Source organism: Cucumis melo, chromosome 10 (genome assembly GCF_025177605.1).
Source record: "Cucumis melo cultivar AY chromosome 10, USDA_Cmelo_AY_1.0, whole genome shotgun sequence".
NCBI classification, from domain to species: Eukaryota; Viridiplantae; Streptophyta; class Magnoliopsida; order Cucurbitales; family Cucurbitaceae; genus Cucumis; species Cucumis melo.
The window spans coordinates 7,901,979-7,914,290 of NC_066866.1; the positions used below are offsets into that span (position 1 = coordinate 7,901,979).

General features: G+C 29.5%; 1 protein-coding gene across 2 annotated transcripts; it reads left to right on the top strand.

The window, feature by feature from the left end:
* The first annotated feature begins 10,163 nt into the window (after positions 1–10,163).
* On the top strand, positions 10,164–12,312 carry LOC103502654 (uncharacterized). Of its 2 annotated transcripts, none has more exons than XM_008466673.3 (5): positions 10,164–10,740; positions 10,834–11,130; positions 11,216–11,543; positions 11,634–11,726; positions 11,811–12,312. In XM_008466673.3, exons 1-5 carry the CDS (start codon positions 10,477–10,479, stop codon positions 11,924–11,926), a joined length of 1,098 nt encoding a protein of 365 aa, XP_008464895.2. In that variant the 5' UTR covers positions 10,164–10,476; the 3' UTR covers positions 11,927–12,312. The 2 variants fall into 2 exon arrangements, with proteins under 2 accessions (XP_008464895.2, XP_050946453.1); XM_051090496.1 differs by having other exon boundaries at positions 10,234–10,740; positions 11,646–11,726.

Sequence of the window (12,312 nt, forward strand, 5' to 3'; positions counted from 1 at the left end):
TCCCAACAATATCAAAATTTTAAAATTTCCGTTGTATGGTGATCAAGCAACAAGCTAAACCAATAAACAAAGTTACCTTAACGCCAATCCTTGGAGAATCAAAATATGTGATAAATAAGCTGAAAGTACTAAGTTGGTAAATGATTAGCTCACAATCTCGTTGTTTGAATTTTCATTTATTTCATTATCAAACTTTGAGCTGTGTCTCTCGAACAATATCAATATATATGGTGCAGGACGATTCCTATATTGAGATCGAAATGGGATCAGGTGTTTTCCCATCTCTTGGATTTCAATTGATGAAACAAAGGAAACAAGAACTATCGAAGCTTGTCCCGGTCTCCAATTAACGTATTTCCTTTGAACTCTTCATCTAACATAAGTGAAAACAAACGGTCTGTTCCCTTTTCCCTTTAAAGAAGAATAAGGGTAAAATAGATAGTGTTGAGATTTTTGTCAAAAATAATTAATAAGATTATTTTTTATTATTTAAGGATTATTTAAAAAAGAGGTCAGAAAGATATTTGTTTTGAAAGATAAAAGACATTCCTCCTAAATAGGAAAATGAGATTCTTTTTATTATTTAAGAATTATTTAATAAAGAGGTTAAAAAAATAATTTTAAAAAAGATAAAAGTTTTTTCTCATAAATAAGAATCTTTTATCTATATCTTTTAAAAAAGATCTCGAAGATTTGATAGAGTGACTATATATTGAAGCAGAGAAAGGTTTCGAAGGTACATCTATTACCTTCTTTGTGCTGACAAATAATTAAAGATCTATCGGTGATCTTACTCTGTACGAGTTGATAAAAAATATATGAAAGAATACTGTAATAGTTGAACTGCGGTCAATGAATTCATGGGAGCCTGAGTCTATCGTCAAGAAGATTCATCAATAAATTCAGGAGAATCTGAATACTTTAAGTTATATTTTACTTAAAGATAGTCATATACATAAGAAAAATATTTTTTATTGTATTGATTTATATTAACTATTATGAATCGTAATAATATTTCTTATCTGAGCTACGAAACTCTCCAGACGTAAGTGATATTCGTCGAATTGGGTTACCAAAATTTTATGTGTTATTTATTTCTACTGTTCCTCTAACTAATACATCAATCAATTACTTTAAAAGTAAATAAAGGATATATTGACTGTGTGATGACTTTTTGAGATAGTAACATAAATTTTATGATCGGAAGTAAATATTTTAGTACACCATCGACTTGGGCAAAATTGTATGTGCATGTGGCTTTAAATCATATTTTTCTGATGAATAAACTACAAACCAAAACCAACCTGATGAGAAGTTGAACTAAAATGTCAAATGTTTAAATATTTCAATTTACTTCAAAATAAATAATAAATTATTTATTTATTTTGTTGCTAATGATTCAAATTTATTTGTGGAGTGGTTATTTATGGGAGGAAAAAAAAGTAAGTTGTGGAGTGGATAAGGAGACGATGATTGCGGCTAAATCATTTCTCATAATTGATCTTAATCATTCTTAATATCTGAAGAGAATATATTGACAATTTGACACCGTAATTAAATTATTAAGTCACAAAAACAAAAAAAAAAAAAGTAACAGAGAGAATTAAAATGATTATGTCTCTAACTTTAATTAGTGACATAAAGAAGAATAATTAAAGGCTGCCTTCCCTCAAGATTTGACCAAATAAATAAAGTTTAGAGTTTCATCATCGAATCCCATCAACTTGAAGACCATATAAATATAAGGATAATATTTTTGTACCAAATAATAATAATAATATATATTTCTTATATTATTTCCTCCTACATTATAATAAAAACTCTTTTTTTAACTATCAATATTTAAGCCAATAAGACTCCTTCTCTAAACTACACTATAAACAATCAATACAAGAGTCTCATTGAAAGCACTTTATTTTTTCATAATTGAACACATGTAGTTATATATTTTGACCCTAAGATTTGGAGAAAAGAATATATATGTAAACTCTCTAATCTAGTAGCGTCAATTTGTATTCTAAAATATTTCCTTTAATAATATTTGTTATTCCTTCCGTAACTATAACATTGTTAATGAACTATATATATATATCACACACACGTACGTCAATCTTTACATTATACATATTACTTAATTGTTAATTTCGTAAGAATATTAATATTATTATTATTGAAATTTATATAAGAGATACCAAATAAGAGGCAATACATCATGACATGACTAAATATATGGATATAGGAATACAAAAAATTAAAGCTAAAATTAATTTATTATTGAGGTAGCATATGATGTATAAAAGTCTCAATAAATTTAAAGATACGGAAGTTAGTTTTTGTATAATGAAATTAGAAAATAAAGTCTAGCTTCAAACAATATATTTAAAGCCAAATCATAAATTTCTATATAGAATGAAATATTAGATTAATTTGTATAATTAATTAACATGAGGATCGGATCATTTCACGAGAAATTAATCATAAATAATATTAATATAGAAAAGCCACAAAAAAAAAAAAAAGGAAATTGTTTATAAAACAAAATATCAAATTAATTATTTATATGTGTAATGAGTTTTTGTGAACACAATTGATATGTATAATTAATTAACAAGAAGATGATTATTGTTTAATGAAGTTGTATTTTGTTATACATTCGGCAGTCACATGATTCATTACCAGGAAACAATTAAGATCTTTTCTAAAAATATTGTACTTTAAAAAAACTATTTAGGAGAGTACGATTCATTCCAAAATATCCAGACAAATAGAATAATTTCATTTTTTATCAATAACATTGGATCGGAGGACATTCACTACAGAATAAAGTACATTTTCAAAAATATAACAAAGCGACAAAATATTTACACTATATAGAACAATTCTGAAAACGAAATAAACCCACAGATCCACAAAGGAAAATATAAAAAATGTTTCGTCAATCATGCTATCGTTTAGATTTGGTTACAATTGATTTGGCTATCCCAATTCTGATTTGGTTAAATGAATTCTTTTAATATTCTTTTGATACACGGTCGTTTAGATTTATTTACACGATCGTTTAATTTTTTCAAGATTCTTTGTTATACGATCGTTTAAATTTGGCTAAACGGTTTTTTTTAATTCTTTTGATACACGAACAAATTTTTTCATGATTCTTTATACATGATCTTTTACATTTTGTTACCCTAATCTAAACGACGTAGAAAAAGAAGGAAAAGAAGAAAAAAAGAGAAAAAAAATGATAAAAAAAGATTAAATTTGGGTAACCCAAATCTAAATGACGTAAAAAACCAAATTTAAACGACGTAAAAAACAAAGAGATAAAGAAGAAAACAATGGAAAAAATCACAACGAAAAAAGAGAGAAAAAAAAAAGATGAAATGACAAAACTAAAATATTTTAAAAAATGACTAACTTATTCGAATTTTGTTATATGACGTAAATATTTTAATAGTGTGTTATATTTACCAAAATTTTCTAAAAAAAACTAAGAAAACTTAAATACTTTGGTTATTTGTTGAAAAGATAATTACTTTATTAGTTGGTAATTAATAATTAAGTTAATTAAATAAAAACAACGGTATAAAAGAACATAGTAAACAACGGGTATACGTAATCATGGTGGAAAAATCTAATGTACGGAAGAGCCAATTAAAGACGCACTGTTAACAACAATAGAAAGTTTTGTGTTAAACTTCATAGGCTATGAAAATATATAATAGATCAATATTTTCAATATGGTCTATTAATCATAAATTTCTATCTTCGATAGATATTGTTATATTATAAATTTTTTAAAATTATTATTATATATGTTAATATTTTTTAATCTAATTGATATATTTATAGATGTCCGAATAACATGTATATTATTTATATTGTATTTACATCGTTGATATTTGGTTGCTTAGCTATTACGATTAATGAACTTTTTGTCTACGATATAGTGAAATGTTGATTCAACTCTCATGTCAATATCAAACCCAAAAAATATGGAAATATAGATATTTGAACGAAAATTTAATAATATTAATTAAAACTTGTTTTATTTTATAATAATCTCAAATTTTAATATTGTACGAAAGGATTCAAATATTAGAGATTGTAACCTTTTGACAGAAATTTAATAGCATTTGTTTTGTTTTATAATAATCTAAAATTTCAATACTGTAATTGGACACTCCAATATCTTTTTATACATAAAATTTAAAATATTCACAAAAATATGTGAGGGTATGAATAGAAGTAGTAGGTAGAGATAATACACCTTAGACTAGCTACATTTAACTTTAAAAGTGATATGTGACAATTTTTTTAAGTTAGAAGAACTACATATATATTCTTTTTGTTTCGGGGAAGGAGAACATGAAACTTAGGTGCAACCTCTCCGTATTGTTCTTAATAAATACTATCATTTTAATCGATAAACATGTATATTTTATATCCTTAAATATATATATATATATATATATATATATAAATAATTTGTCAAATATTTCCTTTTTTTAGATATTAGGGCACATAATAATAGATGATGAGATAAGTTGATAATAGTTCACTTGGAGGGATCATGGGAGAATAAATAATAATGATATAATGTGTAGATAAAATAAAATGAAGAAATGTCAATAAAGACAACTTAATTTAAAATGCTAAAATATGATGGTTAGAAATGAATACACACAATACCAAGATTCTTAGTAATTATCGACATGTAGAATTTCATTCTTTCAAATAATTAAAATGGGTCAAAAGGCCAAAAAGGAGAAGTAGAAGAGAAAAACAATGACGTGAAATTTGTAAGTATAAAATTATTGGTCAAAATGAACTATTAACTAAGATTATAGTTCAAATTCTTTCACATCTCCAGAAAACGTGTAGGACAATGGAATGTTTTGAATTATAAACACAAATTCTTGTCCTTTCTTTCTAAACATATTTGGTATTTCAAGCAACTTATATAGTGCTCAATTTTTTAAAAAACAATTCATTGAATAATTTTAAATTTTTCTTTTAATTTTTTAGGTTAAAGTTAATTTACATTTTTTTTTCTCTTAGGTTTCAAACTCAATTTTCTGTTAATTATGTAACATGTGTGGGTCGGTCTGAAATAGAAATATAAACTTTACTATATATTTGCATTTGAGAATTTTTATAAATGTAACAAATTGGTAAAATATATACAATCCGTATAACAAAATGCAAAAAAGCCTATGAAGCCAATAAATATTTTCATAATTTTCAGATTTATCATTGAATTTACGGTTGATTCGTTACTTCTCTCTCCTTCTTTTTTGCGATCTTTTCATCTTCTTTCCAGATTTTTTCGAGTTCTATTTAAAATTCGATTGATTCTTTTGTTTAAATCTTCTATTTCCTTTTTCACCACTTTTCGGCAAGCTTCTTTGAAATTATTTTCAACTTCTTCTTATTCAAAAATATCAAGATCATTTAAATATCACTATGGCATGATGATCTAAACGATCGTTACCATTGTCAACACGACCATTTGCTATGGTCAACACGATCGTTTTAGATTTGAAATCTTTTTTCCATCATTTAAAAAGAACTACATGATCGTATGAATATTATCTAAACGATCGTTTACTATAGTGACACCATTGTTTAGCATGTTCAACACAATCGTTTAGATTCGAAGTTTTTTTTCATCGTTTAAAAAGAATTACACAATCGTGTGGATATGATTTAAATGATCGCTTATCACAACACGATTGTTTAGTACAGTCAACACGATCCTTTAGATTTAAAGCTCTTTTTTTATTGTTTAAAAAAACTACACGATTGTGTGAATATAATTTTAACAATCGTTTACTATAGCTACACGATCGTTTAGCATGATTCACACGATCATTTAGATTTGAAGCTATCGTTTAAAAAGAACTACAAGATTATGTGGATATGATTTAAACGATTGCTTACCATAGCAACACGATCGTTTAGATTTGAAGCTCTTTTCCTATCGTTTAAGAAAGAACTACACGATCGTGTTGATACTACCTACACGATTAACACGATCGTGTGTATCATTATCCACACGATCGTGTATCATGATTAATCTCGCGCATTAATTGAGGCATTTTTGGTATTTTTCTTTCTAGTCCTGTTGATTTTTTTTTCGTTTTTACTTATACTTTTTTAAATCTCTTCCCCGCTCTTCTATCTTCTCTTCTCTCCTTATTCATATTATCTTTCTCGCTCTTTCTTTAATGGTCAATGACCATCAACTTTATTTGAAAAAACAGTAGGTGGATATATCTGACTAAGAGAACAATGTTGGATTTAATATTATAACAATATATTCAACAAGATGACAGTTACGAAAAACATGCAGAAAAATAATGACACAAGAAATGATAACCCAGTTTGGTGCAAAATTACCAATGTCTGGGAGACTGTATGTTCGGTGGAAAGAAACTTTATGTATAAAGAGTTTAACAATTGCAATAAAAATACTTATTTGACAGATTTCCTCTTCAGCGACTCCCGCATAACTTTCTCTTCAACGTCTTAACTTAGGCTCCCCTTAAACTTGAGCTCCCCTCACTTCCACAACATGCTTCGATTCCTTCAATATAATACGCTTAGGCTCCTCCTAAGAGTGAGATCCCCTCACATTCACTATATTTAGGCTCCCCCTAAATACAATATCAATATCGAACTCCTTTTGTGCTCTACAATGGCTACTTAACTAATAGTCTCAGCGACAAGCACAATGATTTTCACTATCAATACATGAAGGTTGAGGCTTAGGCAATCCCTAAGCTCAAAACATTTAAGCACACACTTTTCTAACAAGACAGCTAACCCTAAAATGAATAAGAGCACCATATAAATATGGCTTGCTTTGGAAATATATTTTAGAGATAATAAATATTAATTGCAAGAGAATAAATGAAGGAATATATGGTTGAAGAAAAAAGATCCACAAAATTTGCAAACTATTCTTTCATGTATGGAAAAAATATTTTGTTGAATATGTTGCTCGACGATCCCAAAGTTGGTACCAATATTTTTGACATGTTGCCCAACATGATGCTCAATTTTGTATTAACAAATATACATTGTATATAACAATTCTAAAAGCAGTAAAATATTTACACACTAGAACAATTCTAAAAACGAAAAAAGCCCACAGACCCACTATGGAAAATACCAAAAAAACCCCAGTCAACACGCAATTAATCGGCCACACACACGCGAATGATTTTTTTAAAACGATCGTGTACTACTATCTAAGTGATGGTCTACAATCTTTTAGATCATGATACACGATCATGTAGTTCTTTTTAATGATGGAAAAAATGCTTCAATTTTAAACAATCGTGTTGACCATGCTAAAAGATAGTGTTCAGTCTGTTGACTATGGTAAGCGCTCGTTTAAATCATATCCACATGATCATACAGTTCTTTTTAAACAATGGAAAAAATACTTCAAATTTAAACGATTGTGATGACTATTGTAGACGATCATGTTGACAATGGTAAACGATTGTTTAGATCATGTGAAAATGATCTTGATGTTCTAGAATATGAGGAAGATGAAGTAGCTTTAAAGAATTTTGTCGAAAACAGTGAAGATGAAATATGAGATATAAACAGAAGAATGAATTATTTAAAAATAGAAGAAAGAAAATCTGGAAGAGGAAATGAAGAAATCTATAAGAGAAAAAGACTAAATTGCAAAGAAGAAGAAGAAAGAGAAGTGACGAATTGTCTACAATATTCAAGGGAAAATCTGAAATTTATGAAAAAATTATATCGGTTTAATAGACTTTTGCTTTTTGTTACACAAGTGGTAAATATTTTTATGTTTTGTTACATTTATGAAAATTAACCTATATTTTAATATCTAATTTTTTTTGCTTCCCAAACCTCCCCCTGTCATCTTTCTCTTTCTCTCTCTATCTCATTTGTCTTGCTCTTGTTCTCTCTCTTTCCTTTCTACTGTAATGCCAAATCTTTAAAAATCTGAGAAGAGGGTGGCAGAGAGATGCGTTGGTAGTGACACCATGAAAGGGCTTTTGGATTTGTTGATGCATTTGATTTCTTTGTCTGTGGTTCAAATGTTTGACGAATGAAGCTATACATATAGTGAGAAAAGTCACGTATGGGTAAAAATAAGCCTAGCTATTAACTATGAAAAATCAAATACTGAAAAAAGTTGAAAGAAATTTGTGTACTATTAAGATAAATATGTTTTAATTGTGAGAAAAGTTGAAGAAGAATAATGTGCCGATTGAAAATATTACAATAAAACGAAAATGTTTTTCTTTGGATAATATATGAAGTAGGGAATCAAATATCTTACATCAAAATTGATAATACAAAAATTATGTTAGTTAAGTTGTAATTGTGTTGATGATAAAGAAAAAGATTGACCGATGAAAAACCACAATTTTTATACACAAATGAATAAAATGAAGAAGATACTAACTAAGTTAAAAAGGTGTTTTGAATTTCTTAGCTTTCCCTCTTCATTTGCTTCATTTATGCCATAACATAATTTTTCGTTAAATGATTGTAAGACGAAAGCCCCCAAATTTGATCCATCCTTCATGGTCTACATCAAATCTTTTTAGGAAAAAAAAATGTTAAACTCTATTCCCCAAATTACATAAATATGTCATTTCATATTTCACATAGATTGCTTCATTAGTCTTTATAACTTGCTGCCACATCACATTTGCATCTTCCTTGTTGACTAGGAAAGCTAATAACATTCTTAAAAAGAAAACAAAGCTCATAAAGTAGTTGTTTCCAAACCATTTCAAATGTTTTGTGTTAGAATATAAATTATTTTAAGATGATTAGGGTACAATTGAAACCTGTTGAAGTAAATTAATAAATAAATAGTGACCTGCACTTCTGAATTTTCATAACCTCTTTGTAAATAATTTGAAAACAACAAATTTAATGAAAATAAAATTGTATTTGATGTTTGATAGTCGATTCAAAATTTGAATTTGAATTTAGTGTGTGTTGCAATATATTTTTCAGGTGTTTAATTTGAAAAATAAGTAATTATAGAAAAAAAAAATTTGGAGTGTTAACCCTTGAAAGTGTATTTCAAACATATTTCATCGAAAAAATTTAAATAAAATGATTTTTTTAAAAAAAAACATTTTCATTCTCGAATCAATCCAAATGAACTCTTAAACAATAGTTAATTGGAGTTGTTTACTAAATACTAACTAAAAATAAACTACCATTAATTTATTTATGCACATTTTTTATGTTAAAAAAATGAGAAATTATTATAAATAATAAAACTGCTGAAAATATAGCAAAATCTTAGTTTTTATCAATGATAGGCATGCTAAATTTTCAAAAATTCGTTATATTTTGTAAATATTGTGTTTGTTTTGGTACATTTAAAAATGCCCTTAAAAATTTTATACTTGTTATTTTGTAATATTATATAATTAAATATATATTACATAATGCATGTTTCAATTCTTTTAAAAATGAATTGAGTTTACTCCATCAAATATTTCGTAATGCTTTTATGTTTATTTAATCTTTGCATTTTAAAATTTAAATTTCAAAATTTAAAATACAATAAAAACACAAAAATGAGGGGTTTTGATTAAAGTCATGAGTTGATTTTCTAGACGTACACTTAGTTTGTCAATATATTCATATACCGATTAAGTCAAACTACCTTAATATAAAGTAAAATACAGAAATTCGCATACTTATAAAATAGAGAGTGTTTAAGGTATTGAGTTGATTATTATAATTAATGGTTTATGATAGTTAGTGTTTGAATTATAAACTAATTTTGTTTGAGTGCGAAAAATAAATGCCTTAAAAGAAAGGGATGATATAAAAAATAATAAATGCTAGAACAATAAGTAATTACTGTAATATTTAGTATAGTTAATTTGAAGTTAGGAAGAGTGGTAGGAACTACGATTATCTTTGGTGAAACATACAGCAACCTACAATAATCCATCGCATTTAACTTCTAGTTGATGTTCAAAACGACCAAAGTTATTAAAGTTTAGATATACATTGATATGTGTATATATATATATATATATTATAAAAAGCAGGTATGAAAGTTAAAGGGGAAAATGGGAGTTAGTTTTGATGAAAAGACAAATGTCTCAACCACTGTTCAATGATTCTACTTCTTTGGAAAACCTTTCTTCTCTCTCTCTCTCTCTCTCTCTCTATCTCTATCTCTTGTTTTATATTTTGAACTGTCTCAAAGTAACCCTGAAACCTTAAATAAAAAGCAAACACTGTCATCAACATTCTCCATCTCTCTCTCTCTCTCTCTCTCTCTCTCTCTTCTTTGATTGGGCCCTCTCCTTCTTCTCTTCCTTCAAATCTCAAATCTCACACTCCCTTATTAAATCCCCTCTTCTTTCCCTTCTTCTTCTTCACTCCAATTTCCCCCTTCTTCTTCTTCTTCTTATTCTTCTTCTTCTTCTTCAATCCTTTCCCTCCATGGCTTCTGATTCCACCTTCTACCTTCCCCCTCACTTTCTTTCCGACCATGACAACCTCCCACCAAAACCCACCTCCTCCGCTCTCTTCCCCACCGACTTTCCTTACGACTTCACCTCCTCCTCTGTTCATTCCCCTGTCGATTCCGTTCTTGGCGACGATGACAACGACGACGAGCAAGACTTTCTCGCCGCGTTGACGCACCGGCTTACTCAGTCTACGCTTCGTGATTCTCAAAAACTCCCTTCTGTCCACAAATCTCAAGTACCCATCTTTGATTTTTCTTTCATTTACTTGTCTTTGTGTCTCTTTAATCGGGTTTTGACTTTCTGCTGCTCCTGAAATTTTTTTCCTCAGGCGAAGATGGCTATGGCTGGATCTCCTCAGTCTACTCTTAGTGGGGTTGGAAGTTGGTCGGCTTGGAGTTCGGTGTCGAGTGACGGAAGTCCAAACGGACCGTCTCTAGCGCCGTCTCCTCCGACTACCCCTTTCGGCGGCGAGAACAATACTTGGGATCTTATCTATGCTGCTGCAGGGCAAGTTGCGAGACTTAAAATGAATACTCATAGAGATGGGATTATTGGTCCTTCTCAAAGTTCTTCAAACCTTGTTTCGTCCGTGCATAACGCTGGATTGTACTCCCACCCTTCACAGGTGAAGCTTAACTAGTTCGAATTTTACTCTTTTCCTCTGTCTTTCGATCTGTAATTGTTAACTCTGTTTTCCCGTCTGTTTTCAGTTCGGAACAGACCCTCCGATTTATAAGCCGGAGAACAGTTCTCACTGGGGGAGACGACAAGTGAAGGTTGAGAATCGGCAGATCCATTATCGTGGACAGGATTTTTACCATGAAAACGAGAGATTTCTTCGTCCTTTAGATATTACTCAATCCGCTTGGCCTTCTCTCCACCCCCATCACCGGAGTTACCCTTCTCAGCCAAGTACTCCCGCCGCACCCGCCGCATACCACGGCGTTGGATCTGCCCCTAAAAAGGAATGCGCCGGTACCGGCGTCTTCTTACCTCGGCGATACGACAACAACCCACCACAATCTCGCAGAAGAGCAGGTTCCTTTCTTCAACTTCTTTAACAAATTCGAACCCTGGGAGATTCTCGAATTCGAACAGGATTCTTGATTTCTTACTCTGTTTCTTCAGATTCTCCCTCAGTTGCTCTGGTTCCAGCGAAGAACATTCAGGAATTGAACGGATCTATTCCTCCGTCTAATCCCCGCCTTCAGCCGAGCTACGGTGAGCTTATAGAAACCATTCACAGTTGTTCAGATTTGTTAAAATAGTAATAAGCTAACGAGTTGTTGTCTAATATTTCTACAGACGCTTTAATTGCTCAAAGAAACACCATTTTCGCACAACAGAGGCTGAGCTATCCCCGACTGGCAGAGAGAAGCAAAACCCATGAGTTTCTTCTTCCACAGGAGTGGACATACTAAGACAACACTATGTAGCTGAAAGAAAAAGTGCTTTTTATTATTTTTTCGATTGAAGTGTTTTTTTAGGTTAGAGAACAATAAAGAAATGAATTAAGTGTCCTAACTTAAGAAAGGAAAAGGAATTTGTTTGGAGATTTTAAGTTCTACCAATTAGATTTTCATAGATGAAGAACAGAGTAAAATGTCCATCAAAAAGATTGGAAAAGAAAAAAGAGAAATTTCTAGGAAAGTGGGGTTTTAGGGAAGGAAAGGGTAATATTATAATAAATTTTGTGGGTTTTTTTTTTTTTTTTTTTTTATATATATATATATATAATTGCAATACATAAGCTAATATAGTGTAGCTATAGACTCTTCTAATATAAATAAAATTATTTGTTGATTTA